The sequence below is a fragment of the Miniopterus natalensis genome, chromosome 17 (assembly GCF_054644295.1).
Source record: "Miniopterus natalensis isolate mMinNat1 chromosome 17, mMinNat1.hap1, whole genome shotgun sequence".
NCBI classification, from domain to species: Eukaryota; Metazoa; Chordata; class Mammalia; order Chiroptera; family Miniopteridae; genus Miniopterus; species Miniopterus natalensis.
In genome coordinates, this window is record NC_142097.1 from 36,380,119 (window position 1) to 36,401,043 (window position 20,925).

At 56.8% G+C, this 20,925-nt stretch overlaps 1 protein-coding gene across 1 annotated transcript; it reads left to right on the forward strand.

Annotated features, from left to right (window-relative positions):
• The first annotated feature begins 523 nt into the window (after positions 1-523).
• ACE (angiotensin I converting enzyme) lies at positions 524-19,149 on the forward strand. The gene is made up of 24 exons (XM_016205034.2): positions 524-682; positions 1,292-1,385; positions 2,044-2,187; positions 2,640-2,831; positions 3,400-3,497; positions 3,903-4,075; positions 4,394-4,617; positions 4,957-5,101; positions 5,406-5,504; positions 5,757-5,879; positions 6,225-6,436; positions 7,104-7,240; positions 8,049-8,207; positions 8,447-8,534; positions 10,515-10,658; positions 10,833-11,024; positions 12,699-12,796; positions 12,997-13,169; positions 15,061-15,284; positions 15,595-15,739; positions 16,031-16,129; positions 17,913-18,035; positions 18,330-18,517; positions 18,680-19,149. The coding sequence occupies exons 2-24, from the start codon at positions 1,313-1,315 to the stop codon at positions 18,907-18,909; spliced, it is 3,483 nt and encodes a 1,160-aa protein (XP_016060520.2). The 5' UTR covers positions 524-682; positions 1,292-1,312; the 3' UTR covers positions 18,910-19,149.
• Positions 19,150-20,925: the final 1,776 nt, after the last annotated feature.

The window sequence follows — 20,925 nt, forward strand, 5'->3', positions numbered from 1 at the left end:
GCCCCCGGCCCACGGGCGGCGGGGACCGGGTGGGGCCCGCCGGCCACCCCCCACCCCACCCGCCCCATCGACAGGAGGTGGGTGGCCTAGCACGGTGCTGGGCACATGGTCCGTGCCAGCGCAGGGGCTGAATGGACGAGGCTGGCTCCACTGCGACCGAGTCCCCTCGGGGGCAGCGCCCAGGGATGACCTCGGGCGGGGTCAGCGGCGGTCTCCGCGAAGGGCGCCCACTCTGCTCTGGACCCTCGTCCTCTCTGGCCACAGCCTACTCCTCTCTCACTTTTCTGTCTCCGCTCATCACTGTCTATTCTCCCTCTCCTCCCTCTGCGTCTCCTCTGGCCCCAATTTCTGCTCCACCGCTCCCCCGGGCAGAGCCCCCCAGTTCCTGACCCCAGGGCCCAAGAGGAGGTAATGCTCTCTAAAGCCCCAGTTTCCAGGAGCCCTTGGCCTTCCTCCCCTCCCCCAGCACCTTGACCTCCCCACATACACTTCCCTGCCCTCCTGGTGCCCACAGGAGGAAGCATCCCTGCTCAACCAAGAGTTTGCCGAGGTCTGGGGCCAGAAGGCCAAGGAACTGTACGACCCCATCTGGCAGAACTTCACCGACCCAATACTGCGAAGGGTCCTCAGTGGCGTGCGCATTCTGGGCCCTGCCAACCTGCCCCTGGAGAAGCGGCAGCAGGTGGGCCCGGTGGACTTGAGGGTGGACTTGAGGGTGGAGGCAGAGGTGTGGCCCGGGGTGCCTGCCAGTGCCCAGCTGGGGAGATGGGGAGGGGAGTCTGGGAGGGAGGGACCCTGGGATCCGCAGGGGAAACCAGCATGAGGATAGAATGGCTTTCTGAAGCTTTGCTTTTCCTTGGAGATAGGATGGAAAGGTTATTTTATGTTACAGCAAGTATTATGGCGTAGAAAGCAAAATGCAAGTAAACAATAAAAGACAAAACAGGAGTTTCCAGAATTTCTCCATAGGCTGGTTTGGTTTATAGACTTCCTTAGAAAGATTGAGGACTGAGAAGGTATCAAAGCCGGAGAGAGTGAGAGGGATCTGCCCTCACTTTGAGGTGGGAGCCCACCGCCTAACTCTCGGGACACTTGTCTCCACCTTCAGTGGCTGCCTCTGTTGGAAGGGGAATTGGTGTACTAGTAATCAGAAGTGTTCCTGGCGCCATCGAGTGGCCTGTCCAAGCCACATCCCCTTTCTGAGCCCTCTTTTCCTTCTAGCAAAAAGAGGAGGGGCTGGCCAGGTGGTCCTGGTGATATCCATCACTAACAGGTTCTCATTTCTCCCTAGTACAACTCTCTGCTAAGCAACATGAACAGGATCTTCTCCACCGCCAAGGTCTGCTACCCCAACAGGAATGACACCTGCGGGTACCTGGACCCAGGTACGACCCTGTTGCTACTGTCTCTTTCTAGCCCTTCCCCTCACCCTGCACCCAGGAGGATGACCAGTGGAGAGAGTGGGTGAACCCAATGGCTGTCAGGTGCCCCCACACCCCTGCTTTTCCTGGCAAACTGACTTCTAGAATCTCCAGTGCCATCCACCCCCACCCCACATGTGCTTTGGCCTGTCCCATTGCCACTAGCCTTCCTCCTGCCTTGTTTTGTTTTGTTTCCCCCTTTCATGGGTCCTCTCAGTCTCCCCAAGAGCCCTCCATAGGCCTTAGATCCCTTCTGGCTTCCACTTGTACCCTCCTCCCCTCTCCTCACACCCCACCCCCATTTCCTAGGCCACTTTGAGGTCAGCCACTCCATCCAATGAGCTATGAAGGGTCTGTCTGGGTTTCGGCCTCTGGATGTCCTCTTTGTGTCAACCACCTTAGATCATCGTTTCCCTGGAGACAAGGGCCCTGCCTTGGTTGCTTGCTTCATATAGTTCCCAGCCCCGTTCCACCCAGCTTATAGGTTGCCCTTGGCTTTGGGGGTGTCATGATGTTGAGGAAGCAGGTGGAGACAGAAAGGACCAATGTAGGAGCTGCCATGATGGTGATGCCAACTTCGACACAGAAGTCTTCTAACTGACCCTGCTCACTTGTCTCTCAGACCTCATGCATGTCCTGGCTGTCACACGAAACTACGGCCTGCTGTTGTATATCTGGGAGGGCTGGCACAATGCAGTGGGCATCCCACTGAAACCCCTATACGAGGAATTCACTGCCCTCAGCAATGAGGCCCACAAGCAGGATGGTGAGTGTGCCCCGCCCTCCCCAGCTTGAAAGGTGCTGTCCTGTCCACTGTCTCCACTGCGCCCCCGCCCCTGAGGCAGGCAGAGCAGCTGTTGGGATGACCATCCACAGGCCAGGTCTCATGGATAGTGGATGGCGGAACCAGGCTTGAGCTCCGTCTACCTTCTACCAGGCTGCTGTCTCGCCCTGACACCATCCCTCCTCCCTGCCCCTCCAGGCACTCCTCCCCTCCCGAGCACTCATGGTTGCCCCTTGGCTCTCCAGGATCTAGTTAGCTGGAGTTCAACCCCCAGTTAGAAAACTGTAGACCGGCAACCCTCAAACCCCTCTCCAGACCCTCTCCAGCCCCTTTCCACATAGGCCCTGAGCCAGGATAGTGGGGAAGTGGTAGCTGGGAGGCGGGGGTGCCAAAGCCTCCAGCCTGAGCTGCACCCCAACACCACCCCCTGCTAGGCTTTGCGGACACGGGGGACTACTGGCGCTCCTGGTATGAGTCGCCCACCTTCGTGGAGGATCTGGAGCACCTCTACCAACAGTTGGAGCCCCTCTACCTGAACCTCCATGCCTACGTCCGCCGCAGGCTGCACCATCGCTATGGGGACAGATACATCAACCTCAGGGGACCCATCCCTGCTCACCTGCTGGGTAAGGACCTGGCCTGGCCTCCACACATCCCAGGGATGGTTTTCATCTGTCCTCATCATGTCTCACATTTTAAAGCACTGCCCTGTTCCCTCCCATACACACGAGCCCATGTAGCTCACCCAATACCATCATAAAGCAGGTGATCCTCTCATTACCATCCTTGCTCTCCAGACGGGGACCCTGAGGCTCAGGGCACATAAGTGTCTTGGTAGAGGTCAGAGAGCTAGGAAAAGGCAGAGCCAGGACCCACACTGAGCTTGGACGCCAGGAGGAAGAAGAGTAATCATGGTTACCCCCCAGGAAGCCATCCCTGAGCCCTGCCTCAGGCCTGGGAAGCAGGGGTCCCAGCTCCCTCACAAAGGGCCCCAACAGCCTTGCCCGGGCTTCTGCTTGGCCAGCCCCAGGCACATGGAGCACTTGGGACTGTGAATGGGATTGATGTGGAGACTTCTGGCCTCAGTCCCAGGGTCTGGCTACTGTGGCCCAGGGTGCTGCTGGGTGCCAGGATGGGGAAGCAGGCTCTGGCTGGGCAGGGAACCAAGCTCTCTGGCTCCCCTCCTTTGTCTAGGGGACATGTGGGCCCAGAGCTGGGACAACATCTATGACATGGTGGTGCCTTTTCCTGACAAGCCCAATCTTGACGTCACCGACAGGATGGTACAGAAGGTAAGCTCGGGGCAGGTCAGGGTGGAGGCAATGAGAGGGAGACGAGAGGGGCGGCAAGGGGTCCTGTGCGGGAGATGGGCTGGGTAGGGACCTCGGTCCCTTCCTTTCTACAGAGAAGCAGCCTGAAGTTTGTGTACAAGCGATGAGCTGAGGTGTATGTCCTCTGTGAGGTGCCAGCCCCTCTCTAGGCCCCCACTGGCGGGGTGTGAGGAGTCCTCTTTGTTTATCGTTATTAGGGGCCCCACCTCTGGGAAGGGAGGCCATAGAGCAGACACACCCTTCATGGGCAGAGAGCTGACCTGGGTGGGGGACCCCAGCCCTGCCCCGGGGCAGCCACAGTGAGCTTGGGGCAGCCACAGTGAGCTTGGGGCAGCCGGCCCCTGACCTGTACCCGCCCCCCACCAGGGCTGGAACGCGACACACATGTTCCGGGTGGCAGAGGAGTTCTTCACCTCCCTGGGGCTCTTGCCCATGCCTCCTGAGTTCTGGGCAGAGTCCATGCTGGAGAAACCAAACGACGGGCGTGAGGTGGTGTGCCACGCCTCCGCCTGGGACTTCTACAACAGGAAGGACTTCAGGTCTAGACACGGGGCAGGATGAGGAAGGTTCTGGGGCTTCAAGAAGGGCAGGCAGCCTGGGCGCAGAGAAACCAGTTCCCAGGCCCACCTCAGTCAAAGCCCCAACACTGGCGGGGGTAGAGGAGGGGCTGGCCTACTCCAGGGCTGCCACTGGGCCGCCTTTCCTCAGCAGCTTTGACAAGTCACTTCTGTACCTTGGAATGATGAGGGCTGGGGCAAGGTAAAGGGTCTGCGTGTTTCCGCCAGCTCCTCTCCCCATGCTCTGGTCCCTGTCCTGCCCTATTCTTTATTCTCACCCTTACCCTGCCCCTGCCGCAGGATCAAGCAGTGCACACGGGTCGCTATGGACCAGCTTTCCACTGTGCATCATGAGATGGGCCATATCCAGTACTACCTGCAGTACAAGGACCAGCCTGTCTCCCTGCGCCAGGGTGCTAACCCTGGCTTCCACGAGGCCATCGGGGATGTGCTGGCCCTCTCCGTATCTACCCCTGCACATCTGTACAAAATCGGCCTGCTGGACCAAGTTGTCAACGACACGGGTATGGGGGCCATAGAGGACCCAACGCAGCTCCACCCAGCCCCACTCCACCCACAGCAGGACTCCACTTGCCCTTGCGCCCATCTGTCCTTCTCATTTCTGCTACACTACTTAGGTCAGGCAGGTTTGAGGATCCACCTGGTGCCTCACAGCCCACCCTGAGTCCCAACTCAACACTGCCCAAGGACCCTCTGCCAAGAGGGCGCCATGGTCTCGAAGGCTGGCCTTCCCTTCTCTGCGTCTGCCCAGCCATCCCTCCCGTGGGCTCCTCCCCAGGCCCACGGGATCCCAGCCAGATTCCCTTTTCTTCTCCAACCTCTCTCCTCTCATCTCCCAACAGAAAGTGACATTAATTACTTGTTAAAGATGGCACTGGAAAAAATTGCCTTCCTGCCCTTTGGCTACTTGGTGGATCAGTGGCGTTGGGGGGTCTTTAGTGGACGTACCCCCCCTTCCCGCTACAACTTTGACTGGTGGTATCTTCGGTGAGTAAACAGGGATCAGGGAGGGCCTAACCCCAAACGGCCGGCCCCTCGCCCTCCTGGGCAAGCAGGAGCCTCCTGCCTCCTTCAGTCCCAGGCCCCTCTTCTCTAATGACTCTCCATCCTTTGGCCCACTGCTTTCTTTCCTGCTGAAAACGCCCTCCTCCAGGAACCCTTCCTCCCCAACTCACCAGGATGGGAAGGGATGGCAGGTGGGAATGCCTGCTTGGCAGTCTTTTCTGCAAAGGTTAACTCAGCCTATATTCAACACCTTAGGTCCTAAGATAATTTAACCATCTCCTTCTAGAACCAAGTATCAGGGTGTCTGTGCTCCAGTTGTCCGAAATGAAACGCACTTTGATGCTGGAGCTAAGTTTCACGTCCCACATATGACACCATACATCAGGTACTATTGCCCCACCCAGTTCAGGCAAACCTTTAGTCCCATTCCCTCTACTTCGGTGACTCTGGCCCCACCCCATTCCCAGGGCTGGCTCCCACATCCTTCCCTGGAAATCGAGTGGGTCCCTCTCCTGGGCTAGACTTGGTTCTCCCTTCTCCCCAGGCAGCCTGTCTAGCCTCTGCTCTGTGGGAAGCTGGACAGTGCCTGGGCAAGGGACCCTCACCAGTCCCCTTAAAACCCACCCTGTGCCTGCAGGTACTTTGTGAGTTTTGTCCTGCAGTTCCAGTTCCATCAAGCCCTGTGCAAGGAGGCAGGCCATGAGGGCCCACTGCACCAGTGTGACATCTACCAGTCCACCAAGGCAGGGGACAAGCTCCGGTGTGTGGGAGAAAATGGAGGGGAAGTGGGCGGGGGAGGGAAGAGGCTGGTGAAGGGTATGTCTGGAGGCAGCTGGCTGCTCCAGTGGGGCACCACAGGGCCAGCCTGATGGGGGCCAACTTTATTCCCTACCCCATGCTTTCTTTCTCATCACACATTTATTAAGTGTGCCCAGATCTGAGGCCCTGGACCCTGCCCCCTTCATAGAGATCCTAGATCCCAAAGTGTTAGTGCCCCTGTTCTCGAAGTCTGCTGGGGGGCAGAAGTGGCTGGAGGGAGGGCAAGTGGGCCAGTAGTGAACACTGGCCTGAGTCCCCGTGTCATGGTGCCTGCTCTGCCTGGCAGGGAGGTGCTGCGGGCAGGCTCCTCGAGGCCCTGGCAGGAGGTGCTGAAGGATATGATCGGCTCAGATACCATGGACGCTCAGCCGCTGCTCAACTACTTCCAGCCAGTCAGCCAGTGGCTACAGGAGCAGAACGAGCGGAATGGCGAGGTCCTGGGCTGGCCAGAATATCAGTGGCAGCCCCCGTTGCCCAACAATTACCCAGATGACGTTGGTAAAGTTCTGAGTGAGAGTGGGGCGGGCCCCCTAAAGCACATTCTCAATTCTGAGCTCCAGACCCCAGGCCCCCCTTCCAGTTCCTGGTCAACTCCCCCAGCTTGGCCCTGGTGCCCAGCTCTGAAGGGCCAGGCAGCCCCTTAGCTCATCAGCGGGGCCCTGGGGTAGGGTTGGGGCTGTCTTTCCCCCAGCATTTTAGAGAGGGTGTGCCCAGGTCTGAGGGTGCCCTGGAGACAGGCTGACCGGTCACGCTGCTCTATGAGGTCACACTGCAGGCTCCGCTCTTATTGGCCAGGGGGCGGTGGCTGCAGGGCTCTCTCTCCAGTGGCCATGGGCCAAGGTTGGGCTGCTCCAGGACTGCCTATCCTCCTCTTCCTCTTTCTGCTCTGCTGCGGCCACCCCCTGCTGGGGCTCCTCAGCCAGGGGGTCACTCACCAGGTGACAAAAAACCATGGAACATCCAGCCAGGCGACAACCAGAATCCAGACAACAACCAGCAGCCAGACAACCCAGAGCACAAGTGGGACCAGTGGGTGGCTGGGGCAGGGCCGCGAGGGGGCGAGGAGGCAGGGGCTGGGGAGGCAGGAGGGGGGGGCAGCGGCTCAGCGCCGCTGCAGGAGAGGGCAAGGGGCAGCCTGTCTGTCTCCCTCCACTCTGCCCCACAGTCATGGTGACCGATGAAGTCACGGCCAGAGACTTTTTGGAGGAGTATGATAAGAAATCGCTGATATTGTGGAATGAGTATACGGAGGCCAACTGGAACTACAACATCAACATCTCCTCAGAGACCAGCAAGATCCTGGTAGGGGCCGCGCCCACGCTGGTGCACGAGGGGGGCTCCGAACCCAGGGCAGCCAGGCCTCCCGCCCGCCCTGTGTCACCTCAGTGCGGGGAGGCTGTCAGAATCCTTGAAAAATCCAGGTGGAAAATTTAAAACAAGACTCAGTTCCAGGTTTGGGTGGGCATATACTCACACCCGAACAAGTCGTAGCTCATTAACAATCTGTTGTTAGCGCAGGAGTAATTGTACACAAATAAGTGATGCTAAAGTCAGTTGTTTTAAAAGATTTAAAGTCCCCGTGTGCCACTATAGCGAGGGCTACCCTTCCCTCCAACCCCAGCCTCCACATGCGTGGGGGCGCAGGTCATACCGAGGTGGGCCACAGAGAGCCAGCACCCCTCGAAGACCCGTGTGAGTTGGCTGCTGTCCCCGGCCCTTTAGCACTGTTGGTTCACTTATTCCTCCACAGCCTTGCAGAATCAATGCTCTTATTCCCATTTTACAGATGAGACCCTGAGGCTCAGAGAGGCCAGGCACAGCACTAACAGGAAGCTGCCTCCATCCCAGCAGCCTTTAAGATACGGGGTGGGGCCCCCCTTCTCTCCCCTGCCAGGATATGTCTGTGGGCATCTGTGGAGGGGCATGGATTGCACCCGGGACACTAGAGACAGTCCAGGCTGAAGAGGGTCTTTATAGGCAAAGGCATCAACTTGATAAAACTGCTCTCCCTGCCGCCCCCCCGCCCCTCTGGCTCCCCACACAGCGCCTCCTCCTCAGAGCCTCTCCAAAGCCCCCAGGCCTCCCAACACGGTTCCCCCTGTGCCCACAGCTGCTGAAGAACCTGCAGGTGGCAAACCACAGTGTCGAGTACGGCATGAAGGCCAGGCATTTTGACATTACCTACTTCCAAAACGCCACCATAAAGCGGATGATACACAAGATTCGGGACCTGGAGCGGGCAGCGCTGCCCCCCGAGGAGCTGGAGCAGGTGTGTGGCTCGGGGGGAGCAGGGAGTGGAGGGTCCAAGGTCAGGACCAGGCTCCAGCTCAGGGAAGCGAGCCCGGTACAGGGTCTGGCCTTCCTCGATTTGTCAAGCCCCGCCATCTGCCGCGTCACATGCGCCTTAGGGAACACGCTCCCCCAGGTCCACAGCCCCCCCACTGGGATGCCGGGGTGGAGCAGGCAGCAAAGGGGTGCAGCCCGCTGCCTCTCTCCTTCCTCTCGCAGTACAACCAGCTGGTGATGAACATGGAGACCACGTACAGCATCGCCTCTTTGTGCCTCCCCAACGGCACCTGTCTAAACCTAGAGCCCGGTGAGCGCCCCTGGGGAAGAAGGGGGGGCGGGGGAGGCTGGGGTTGGCGCAGTGTGAGGGGTGCCTGCCTGTGGAAAGGGGGTTAGGTGCTCCTAACTCGTGGGGTCAGCATGCCCAGGAAACTCACCCGCCTGTTTTCCACCAGTGGGGCTTCCCTGCCACCACTTAGAACCAGCCCCCACGTCCTCTCTGCCCTAATCCGCTGCTCTCCCGTGGCTCCGCCCATCGCTCCCTCCAGGACCCCTCCAAGATCTCGCATGCTCTCCTTCCTCCCTGCACTCTGCCCTTCAGAGCAGGGGGTCTCTCAAATTCGCCTTTCCAGGGCTTGGACTCCCAGGCCTCCACATTGGGTCGGAGCTCCAGACACTTCCCCTCTATGCCCCTTTCTTGATCTTTTCCATGACTTCCCCACCTTCTCTGGCACCTCCCTTGCCCCCCAGAAACTGAAGCTACAACCCTAGAAACCACTTCCGTGGTCCACTCCCTCGACTGCCACTTCCTGCTGGAAAGAGTGGACTGGCTGTTGCTTGCCCCCTTTCTTTTGCCACACTGGCAGGTCCTTCTTACCTTCTCCCCTTTGAAACAGCTCACCCTGGGCACCCAAGTACCTACACACCCCCTCCTCCCTCCCAACCCACTCTTCCCAGGGTTTCCGAGCCAGAGGCTTAAACATTCTTTCTAAGGAATCTCCACCCAGAAACAGCCTCTTCCTAGCCCTCTGCCCAACTCCCACGTTAGAACAATGACAAATAGAAGGGGAAATGGAAAATAAACAGGGGAGAGAAACAGCTTTTGTGGGACAGGGTCTGGCCTACGGGTTGTGTATGTGGGTAGGCACGCAAAGCGTTGGGGGGGCATGCGCCGTGTGTGCATGTGCACGCGTGTGACGTGCGTGTGGACGTGTATGTGTCTGCATGTGTTTACGGAGAAGAGCTTTAACAGGAATGTAGCCCTCATTCCCCCTCCCCCACATCAATTAGCCTCTTAATCCAGGGCTAGGCCATCAGGTCACTGCCAGCAGTAAAAATACAAAACAGCCACAGACACAAAAACTCACATTGGCAGGGGACAGATGTGAAATTCTCAAAATACAATTTCTTCCAAACAAAATGAACCTGAATGCACTTTCTCGGTGAGAAGTAGTTATCATGTAGCAGGTCAGATAATGCGGTGTGGACAGCCCCTGATGCTGTCTAAAGTCATCTGCTGGGGATGGGCAGGAAGGGAAGCCGACGTCGGTCTGAGTGGGGCTTCAGAACTGACACGCAAGCTCTCGCCATCCTCAGCCCAGCTCTGTGGCATGGATGTCAGCTCCTTGCAGTCCATATCGATGAGTCACACGTGGTCAGTGGCTTTGACAGGACCCAAACCCAGGATTTCTGGCTCCCTGATGATGCTATTATTTTATCCAATCCAGTCTGACTACAGTTTGTGAAAGATGCCCTGAGCTCTGTAGGGACCCAGAAATGAATGAGGGACACTCCCTGCTCAGGGGCCTCACGTTCCCATTTGATTTTTGACCAGCATTATCCCCACTTTATGGGTAGGAAAGAGGGGTCCCATGACTTGCAGGGCAATTTGGGGTCAGTGAGAGACAAGAACAAGAACTCAGGTCTTTTGGCCTCCAGGCCATTTCCCCCAGGCAGGGGCTGAGCAGCAGCTCTGCAGCCTGGGCCTTTGGATTGTGCCCCAGCTCAGCCACTTCCTGGCTGGGGACCCAGCCATGTCACCTAACTGCTCATGTGAAAACAAGCACAGCGAAACCCTGCGGTTGCCTGTATGGTGTCCATGCAGCGCCAGGCCCCTGGTCTGGACCCGTGGGCCCCTTAGAGAGGGCAGCACCCCGTCTCCCACTTCCCTAGCCTTGCTGCCTGTGCAGTTTTAGTCTCGCTCTGAAGTCCTGTGGCTGAATTCACCTAGAAGGAGGTGAGAGGTGGGCTGAGGGGGGGCGCTCAAGCCTGAAACCCCCTACACCCCCAGATCTGATAAACCTGATGGCCACATCCCGGAATTATGAAGAACTGTTATGGGCATGGAAGGGCTGGCGAGACAAGGTGGGAAGAACCATCCTCCTTTCTTTCCCCAAATATGTGGAGCTCTCCAACAAGGCTGCCCGGCTCAATGGTAAGTCCCTCCTGCCAATGTCACTGGCTCTGGTCCCAGCCCCCCTGGGGCCCTCAGAGAGGTCCTCAGAGACCCTAAGCCCGATGAGACAGCTGTCCCTGGAGGAGGTGGTGGCGATGGGGAGTGCTCAGGAAACGGCCAGGTATTCAGAGAGCCTGTTGTGCCCCTCTGCAGGCTACGTAGACATAGGGGACTCGTGGAGATCTACGTACGAGATGCCAACCCTGGAACAAGAACTGGAGGAGCTCTTCCAGGAGCTGCAGCCACTCTACCTGAACCTGCACGCCTATGTGCGCCGGGCGCTGCACCGCCACTACGGGCCCCTGCACATCAACCTGGAGGGCCCCATTCCCGCTCATCTGTTGGGTGAGGGCAGGCGCTGCGCCTTCTAGAGGAGATGAAGACAGATGCCAGTGTGAGGGAGGGTGGCGCCAGGGCTGGCCAGAGAGCAGAGGGCAGGCGGGGAGGGTCTACAGATGGCACTGCGGGCTGGCAGAGTGAAAAGACTTGAGCCTGGAGGGAATGTTGCCAATGCTGCAGTGGGTGGGGGCTGGGGGTGGGGAGAAGAGCCCCTGCTTGCCCTTGGTGCTCCATTTGCTACAGATACACGTGGTGCAGGTCACCATGGATGGGACAGTGGGGGGCAGTTCATAATCTTGCCATGGGGAGCCCACATCACCCATCACAGCTCAAGACAGCAGGATACAGAGGGTGAGGAAGGGGCTGTGGGTAGGAGCTGAGGCCCATCCAAGAGATGGCATGTGAGTGAAGCCATGAAAGATGAGAGGTTCTGATAGGTGGAGAAAGTAGTGGCAGGGAGGGGAAGAGCAGACACAGCTTTCAGCCTAAGGAAGTTAGGAGACCAGAGAAGAGCCTTGAGAGTGTAGATGTACCTCAGTGTTTGCGCCTTCTTTTCCAGGGGTTGTAAATCCAAATGCCCTGAAGACATGCAGTAGGCAGTGGAAGATGATTAGGGATGGTAGGGACCAGAACCGAGTAGAGGCCAGCTACTGTTGGGCCGTTGGGAACATGTTACTGTGAGCAGAAAGGCCAGATGGGGCCACAGACTATTTACAAGTCATGAGAGAGAACCCCAAAACTGGTCTGGTTTGGGGTCTAGTTCCTACTCAACCTGAAGGGTCTCTGCCACCCAAGAGGCCTGTCCTTGATCCCTCTCTGATGAGACCGAAGAACATCAGAGTAGACAGACATTAGCTTGATGACTGAGAAACACAAACCCTGGGAAGGGAAGCAATATGCCTGGTGGCCCTGGGTGGCGGGGGGGGGGGGGGGGGCAGAGCTGGGCTTAGAACTCAGCCCCTGGGATTGGAGTGGCCAGGCACTGGCTCCCTCACATGCTCTCTTTCTCACTCACTCACTCACTCTAACTCTCACCACTTTGTACATTAGACACCATCCGACATCAGCTCAGGCTTAAGCCCTTTTGTCTATGAAAGATTCTCTACTTCAAATCTATTTCTGGACCTTTCCACTCCTGAATACCTTCCTTTTCTCCAGTCCTGGAGAACTGGACTCCTCTCGTGTCCTAAGTGCAAAGGCATCAACCTCTCCTGAAGGCAGGTGGGACCACATAAACCAACCTCAGGTGACGTGGAGGGGACAGAGCCTGACTGCCTGCCTTTAAACCCAGCCCTTTCGATTAGGAGCCATGGGCCCTGGGCGGGTTACTTGACTCTCAGTAAGTGGTGGCCACATGCTCGTAGATGTTCCCAGGGACCCAAAGCTTCTGCATTTGTACACAGCTGCTAGTCACACTGGTCTTCACTGCTCAAGGGACCATCTTGATTCTCTGATCACTAGCAAGGGTCTCACCCATGAGCCAGGAAAGTGGGCATGATGTGTGGACTGAAGACTGTATGTCAGATGCCCAGCACAATTTATAAACAGTGGAAGCTCAAGAGATATATCACGATCGGCAGGACTGGGACTTCATTCCCCCTCCCTGCGTGATGGCGCTGAGCCTGAGAAGTAACATCTCTCTCTCTTGTCTACACCTTCCCTTCTTCTGCCCACCTCCAGGGAACATGTGGGCACAGAGCTGGTCCAACATCTATGACTTGGTGATTCCCTTCCCTTCAGCCCCCAAGATGGATGCCACGGAGGCCATGATAAAGCAGGTCAGCACCTGTCCTCGCCTGTCACCCTTGCTCCTCCAGAGGCCCCAGGGCACAGGGAGGGGAAGCCCACCCCGCAGGGAGAGGGTCCTTGGAGCCAGTTCCTTCCTTCCAGCTTGGTCCTTGCCTAGTACCCTCCTCCGCTGGGACTCACAGTCTGTCCCCACAGCCCCCAGTTTGAGCAGAGCTCCCTCTGCTGGCAGGGCTGGACACCCAGAAGGATATTTGAGGAGGCGAACAATTTCTTCATCTCCTTGGGGCTGCTGCCCGTGCCCCCGGACTTCTGGAACAAATCGATGCTGGAGAAGCCAACCGACGGGCGGGATGTGGTATGCCATGCCTCTGCCTGGGACTTCTACAATGGCAAAGACTTCAGGTGTGTCCGGGTTGCAGCCAGGGGACTTCATCCTGAGTCCATGGGCAAGGGGACGAGCCAAGTAAAAGCTCCACTGCTGTCCCCTCTCAGCCAGAGGGAGCAGAAACAGGTGCAGGGCCCAGAGCTAGGATGGAAGGTCAATAGTATGGGGCCTGGCCTCCACTCGGCCCTTGGCTTCTGGCAGGGAAACTTCATCTACCAGGTGATGGTCTTTTCAAATGCCAGCCAGCTCTGCCAACATGGTCAGTCGTCAGTGCCCAAGATCCCAGACGTGGGTGTGAGCTGCCCACCTTCCCTCACTCCCAGGTGGCCCCTGTATACAGCTAGCCCTCTGCTTGGGCGCATGTACCTTGACAGAGGGAGACACTTGAGGACATGGCGACTTTACACAGATCCACCCTCACTGGCACAGGCTCAGGAGCTGTCTTCATCCGAGGATAATGTTTCGGTTGTCTGTTGCTACATAACACACCACCCCATGCTTAGCAGTATAAAACAACTTGATTACTCTCATGACTTTATGGGTTAGGCGGCACAATGGAAGTGGCTTGTCCCTGCTCAGCGATGATGGAGACCTCAGCTAGAGTAGCTCTGATGGCTGGGATGGCTCAATGAGGCCATCTATGCGTGGCCTTGGTTCTAGCTATTAAGGTTCAGTTCCCCAGTTTTTCTCCATGTGGCACATGCTGGCACAGAAATGCTTGAGTTAGTGTCTTCACTCACACGTTGGGTCCCTGGACTGGGATGGCTGGACAGCTGGGGGCTGGCGGGTCGTTTCTCCATGCTAGTTTGGGCTTCCTCACAGGATGGCAGTCAGACAGTGAGATTTCTTACCTGGCAGCTGGCATGCCCCAAAGAGAAAGCAGAAACAGCTAGGTCTCTTAAAGGTTAAGTCCAAAACGAGCAGAGTCACTTCGGCCAGATTTTATTGGCTAAAGCAAGGCCAACCTAGATTCAGGAGGAGAGAAAGAAGACCCCGCCTCTTGGGAGGGAGAGTAGCAAAAATGATCTGTGACAGCGGATGAAGTGTTTCTTATGAGAAAGGTGGACACCGAGAACCTGGAACGAACCAGACAGGCTTCACAGGCCCACTGGCCTTGGGCCTTTCCTTCAAAGGCATGAGGACTACAGCTATAGGGCGGGGCATGGACAGAATCAAGGTTGAGAGCTCTTTTGGGGGTCCTCCCTTGTATGGGAACCATAGGAGAAAGTGGACAGACCTGAGCCTCATTGGAACCAGGATGCTAGGCAACTCTTCCCCTTCCCAAGAGAACGGCAGGAAAATGGAGTCAACTGACCTGAAATGCTCTGCTTAGGTCCAAGGGAGAATTTCATTGGCTCACAAAAGAGAATGAGGAAAGATGGAGAAAAATGGAACCTCTGGCTTGGATAGCTCTGCAGGTGTCATTTTAGTCGTGGCCATAAAAACTGTGGGGTGAATATGCTTGCTGGTGTTGGGCACATGGGATGCAGAATAGCTCAGACACTGGTTTCCTTCAGGAAGCCTAAGTCTTGGGAGAACCAAAACACATGCATGAGAAACCACAGGAACAACATTCTAGAAAGTCCTACACTGAACATAAAGGAGTGTCCCAATGCCTCTAGAGTAAGTCAGGAAGCAACATGGCCATGTGGGCTGGAGTTATTCGTAAAAGTTGGAAGCAAAGGGATGTCCTGAATGACAATACTCTAGGGGCTTCCAACCCCCAAATTCCCTCTTTCTCAGGCTCACTCCATATCTGCTTTTGGTTTTCTTTCCCATAGTGCTGTGTTCCCTGCTTACAGCAGTGGTGGGGGTGCTGCTCTGCACGCAGTAAGGACAGCAGGTGCCTTTGCCTCAGGGCTCCTCACTGTCCCCTTTCACACCCTCTCCCTATCCCTGTGTTCCCAGGATCAAGCAGTGTACCAGTGTGAGCATGGAGGACTTGGTGGTGGCCCACCATGAAATGGGCCACATACAGTATTTCATGCAGTACAAGCACTTGCCTATCACCTTGCGGGAGGGTGCCAACCCTGGCTTTCACGAAGCCATTGGGGATGTGCTGGCCCTCTCGGCATCTACCCCCAAGCACCTACACAGCATCAACCTGCTGAGTAGCGATGGTAACAGCTACGGTAAGAGAAGAACCGGAGATCCTGGTGGGCAGAGGGACCAGGAAGGAGCAGTGAGCTTGGGAGGTGCGGAGAGGGAACTTAAAGGCCCACAGGCAGAGGTTGGGACAGAGCAACGGGGAATAAGGGGGCCACCAGCAGAGTAAGCCAGGAGGTTGGAACCCACAGACCACCCCTAGAGGCAGGTTGCAGGAGCCAAACAGGCCCAGCTCACCCCTCCCCTCTCCACCCATCGCACACCCATCACAGCCAAGCTGCTAGGACATGGCAAGAGGCAGGCATGGATGTGACTCAAGCCCCCTTCCCTTGGCAGAGCAAGATATCAACTTTCTAATGAAGATAGCCCTGGACAAGATCGCCTTTATCCCCTTCAGCTACCTCATTGACCAGTGGCGCTGGAGGGTGTTTGACGGAAGTATCACCAAGGAGAACTACAACCAAGAGTGGTGGAGCCTCAGGTTCTAGAACATTCCCTTGGGGTTGTGGGTTGGGGGGTCTCCATGGGTGTCTGTGTGTCTGTGTTTATAGCATCTAAGTGTGTGTGTGTGTGTGTACATGTGCATATGAATCTTTGTGTGTGAGTGATGGGGTTTGTAGGGGTTATTGTGCATGGAGACATAGCACTTTGGAGTCTGGAATGCCCAGGGCAGCCCCAGGTGCAGGGACCATCCTGCAAGTCAAAAATCCCAACCCTCCCTGGCTTGATTCTCCCCCAAACCCTTTCTCCAACCTGTCTTGCACCTTTACAGGCTGAAGTACCAGGGCCTCTGTCCGCCAGTAACCAGGTCTCAAGACGACTTTGACCCAGGGGCCAAGTTCCACATTCCTTCCAATGTGCCTTACATCAGGTAACCAGGGAAAGGGAGGAGCCCACTCAATGTTCAAACTGCTGTCACTGCCAGGTTGGGTCAGGGGGACCCGGGGGACCCGGCTGCACTGCGCAATTTGCCTGATCCACTTACCCTCAACCAGGCTGACCATTGTTTTACTCTTTGATAATGACAAGAGCTTCTACCCTGCAGACAGCGGAAGGCAGAAACACTACTGCAACTGGTTCATGGTTTCAAGACCTTGGTCGGGTAGTTAACATTATTAACCATGGTCCATGGCTAGATCATGCCCTGAGCACTGTTACTCTGGTTTTGTTTTCCTTTTCTTAAAAAATTGCAATTCCTTTATTTTATATTTTATATTTTGAACGTATTGCCTGTGATATAATTTGAGTTGTGCCTGGAAGATCTACATACTAAAACTAGGATTAGAGACCCAGTTAAATCGGGAGGCTGTGTTGATAGGGGTAAGGGGTTGTGCACTTGTTGCAAGAGTTAACTTCCAAGCATGCTATCTAATACAGAGCAGGCTTGGGAAATGGTGGCCATAACCCACCATTCTTAAATTACTCTCTGAAATCACACGTGTAAACACACTAGCACCCTAAGTCATGCAGGGGCAGTGTGAAGGTGTCTGGTGCAGCCCTTTACTTTCTATGTGCTACAGTCTAAATGGGTAATTGCAGTCTGGAGTCCTCCTGGGAGGCAGGGATCTGGGGAGGCCTCAGGTGGGGTTCCAGGTGCCCCTGGGCTGCAGGTGGCACAGGCACCCACGAGGCAAGGCGCAGAGCGCAGTGAAGGCAGCCCCAGGAGGGCTATGGCTTCATCCAATCCTTGCCTCCTATGGTCCCTAGAAGTCCACTGACAGAGGGCCCACTGTGCCCATCTTTCCACCCCACCACCCAGTGTGATGTCAGCACATAGTCAAGGTCTAATACATAAGTATGGAGTAGGTGAATTGTGTCCCCCGGGGTCCAAGAAGGGAAAGAAAGCCTGCTCAGATGTTCCAGAGAGCAGCAATGGGCAGGGGACCAAGGAGATTCAAGGGCACCTGGGAACAGGCCCGACTTTGACAGTGTGCCAGAATGACCCATAGGGGGGCCTCCACCCGCCTTCCCCACTGGTTTCCAGGCTTCCAAACTGGCATTCACTTTCACACAGAAGCAGGCCCACGTGGTTAGCTTCCGAGCTTAGCATAGATAATTCTCCAGGCAGGGGTGGCAAAGGAGACTCATTCCTAATTCTGACCAGCTGCTTTGGCAAAGCACTTTTAGGAAACACCAGGAAAGTCAGTGGCGCATGGCTTGTGCCCAGCATTCAAAGTGGGAGGCCTGTGCTGCTTGTTTGGGACACTCAAAACCCCTGCAGACTGAGAGGTTGCTCCGGCCTTGACCAGCCCATTTCTACCAGGGACTCCCTGCTGCTTTGGGATCAAGGAGATCACTGGCCTGGCTGCCCTGCCTAGATAGCCCTGCCAGATAGATATGATCTTTTGAGCAACCCTTGGCCTCTACTTGCATATACCCCAGGAATGGAGACCTCACTGTCTCTCAAGTGGCCCGCCAAACCTTTAAAGGACTCTGCCCTGACCCTCCACCCCACGAGTGGCCCCAGAGCTGCTCAGCCCAGGCCCTCCCGAGGTGTGGAGAGAGCCTTGCGAGTATAAGGCGTGGAAGGGGGCCTGGATGACGCTGAAAGCCAGGGTGGGTTCGCCCTGACACCCTGGCTGCAGTGGGAGGCTGGGGCAGTGGGGGCTGGAGCACAGGCTCCTCACCCCCAGCCACGCCTCCCTCTCCTGCAGGTACTTCATCAGCTTCATCATCCAGTTCCAGTTCCATGAGGCGCTGTGTCAGGCGGCTGGCCACAAGGGCCCCCTGCACCAGTGTGACATCTACCAGTCCAAGGAGGCAGGGAAGCGCCTAGCGTGAGTCTTTCCTGGCCTTGCTGTGACTGTTTTCCACTCTCTGGCCCCTCAGCTTTGAGGAGCCCCATGGGCTCTTCTGGGAACACCGGCCTTTCTGGTGCTTGGGCTGGGAACTCCCAGGTGGAGACTATGAGTCGGGATGAGCCCTCTCGGGAGGAAACTGGAGCCTCCTGAGCCCAGGCCATCCCTCTCCTACCCCCACTGTCGGACGGAGGGCGTTAGGCTGAGGCAGGAGGGGTGGCGGCCCTCTCACCCGTCCTCTGACTCGGTGTCCTTTTGCTGGTGCTGCCCCAGGGATGCCATGAAGCTGGGCTACAGTAAGCCGTGGCCTGAGGCCATGAAGCTGATCACGGGCCAGCCCAACATGTCGGCCTCGGCCATAATGAGCTACTTCAAGCCGCTGATGGACTGGCTCCTCACTGAGAACGGGCGGCATGGGGAGCAGCTGGGCTGGCCGCAGTACAACTGGACACCCGACTCCGGTACCAGCACCCCCCACCTCTGCCCCGGGCACCCGCAGCGCCCCAGCTCAGGCGGGCTCCAGTCTGACCTCAGAGCAGCCTAGGGAAGCCAGCGCAGTGCCACCCCCTGCCCGCCCCCTGCCACCCCCTGCCCACTGCCCTGCTCTCCTTGCTTCTGCCCAGCTCGCTCGGAAGGCTCCTTCGCAGGCAACGGCCGCGTCAACTTCCTGGGCATGAACCTAGAGGAGCAGCAGGCCCGCGTGGGCCAGTGGGTGCTGCTCTTCCTGGGTGTCGCCCTGCTGGTGGCCACTTTGGGCCTCACCCAGCGCCTCTTCAGCATCCGCCACCACCACATCCACCGGCCCCACCGTGGGCCCCAGTTTGGCTCTGAGGTGGAGCTGAGACACTCCTGAGATGAGCAGGCCGTGCTGGCCAGCTGGGGAGCACCTGCCACAGAGACACCGGGATAGGGACCTGAGGTGGCCTGAAAACCCTGTACTCCTCTCACAGCTCCCCCTAGCCCACCTTCCTCCTCCTGCCCTGTCCCTCCCCTCCTGCCTCCAGCCCTGCGCTGAGAATCTGTCTTCCACACCCAGAGCCACCGTGACCCCTTCCCCCCAGCCCCTGGGCACCAGGCCACCTAACAAGGAACCCCCTCCCAGTCTCTCTTTGAATACAATTAAAGGTCCTGCCCTCCCATCTGAGTCTGTGTCCCTCGCTGGGAAGCCAGGAACAGGGTCAGGGACGCTCTCCCTCCTCCTGGCACTCAGGCTGGTCATTCAATGGGCATCTTCACCCTCCTCCAAGAAGGGCCTGGGAAAGTGCCCCAGAGCTCTGGCCCGGGCACCACCCAGCAGTGCCCACGCCTGTCTTCCCTCCAGCCCAGGCAACCAGCCGATGTCCTGCCTTGGCAGTCAGCCCCTGCCTGGCCTGGGCACCAGCCCAGGAGGACTCTGGGAAGCAGACTTTCGGGACTTCCCGCCTCACATTTCCATGTGCTTTGGGAGTCCTACCCAAGCTGTTCCCAAAAATGGCCAGGTCCCCAGGTTGGAGGCTCTCTTGGGGGACATGCCTTGAGTGAGCCTGACTCGCTGAGGGTGCGGAACTGGCCTCGTGGCCACCTCAAGCTCCTTCCTACCTGTACCAGCTCCATGTCCTCTTGTATAAGTGGACAGAGCCACTTGAGTATTGGCCATGGGGCCCATGGCCAGGTCCCTTTGCCCCAGCTGGAGAGGGGCCCTAAATGCTGGAGCTTGGCAGTAGCCAGAGCCCACCCAGGAATTAACTGCCCAGTGCTGCCCTACCTGTCCCCCCAGCACATGCCCTCGCCCTGAGCCTCCCCTCGGAAGGCCAATGTGGGTTTGAGGGACTATCATTTTGAGGAACACATTTTTATAACTTTTAACTACGTTTATTGTAGAAAATTTGTAAAATCCAGAAAACTATAAAGAAATAAAAGCCCTTTATATCAACACCAAGAGAGGAGCACTGTTGACATGTGGTGTATATCCTTCCAGTCTATTTTTCTCAGCACATAGTTTGAACAGGATCACACTGTCCTGAGTTGTGGATCCTTCTTCCTGTTAACAGGACTAGATTTTTTTTAAACATGTAAATGCCAAACCTGGAATCTGGCCAAATGGAAGTTGGTCAGCTTTCCAGGGCCATAGGCTTCCACTGCCAGCCTGGCCCCCTCTGTCAGGACCCTTGGTCCTGAGCCTCTTCCCAGCTTTGTGGGTGCCTTGACCCCAGCCCCTAACATCTGTCCCCCAACACCCTTTAGTTCACTGTGTGTATGTTGCATGTCAACTTGGTTATACCGGCCTGCTCCATGGGACAGGATGTGGAGTAGAAGTTTACAATTACGTAGGACAATGGAATTTATAAACATATTCTCTAAATAATTCCAAGCTTCTCCCTCAATAGGCTTAATCACCCCCTCCGCAGCCTGATGTTTTGAAAGCTCTTTCTCTGCCACACAAAGGTCCTTGTCACATCAGCCCCTTTCCTGTCTCCCTAAACTGCAGAGGTTCATGCTGCCTGTGAGAGCATGTGGGCAGTGTGAGGCCTCCAGCATCTCACTCCCAAGGCCGAGCTGCAGAATGGGCCAGAGGAACAGAACATTGCGGTCGGCCTGACAGCCCTATCCACTAGGCCTTTTGAAACATTTCAGTTGTTCAGACTGCTGTTGCTGCCTCCTTGGGTGAAGGGGAAGAGGCCCAGTCTATCCAGAAGGTGGCAGAAGAGGTGCTGACAGTGGGAAGACAGGCCGCTCCAGCATTTAGACTACTGGTGGCCTAAAGCCTGAGCCCTTCCCATGCTGTGCCTGCCGGACATGGGCTCCTGGGTGACCAGATTTTTCTTACTTACATGAGTCAAAGGTGATTATGGTAGCTGGACAGTTTCTTTGATCTCCCCACCCCTTCTCA

Coding starts and splice junctions, on each gene's coding strand:
- ACE (XM_016205034.2), top strand. CDS start 1,313: ATGAACAGGATCTTCTCCACCGCCAAGGTCTGCTACCCCAACAGGAAT. Junction 6,437..7,103: donor CAATTACCCAGATGACGTTG/GTAAAGTTCTGA, acceptor TCTGCCCCACAG/TCATGGTGACCGATGAAGTC. Junction 12,797..12,996: donor CGGAGGCCATGATAAAGCAG/GTCAGCACCTGT, acceptor CTCTGCTGGCAG/GGCTGGACACCCAGAAGGAT.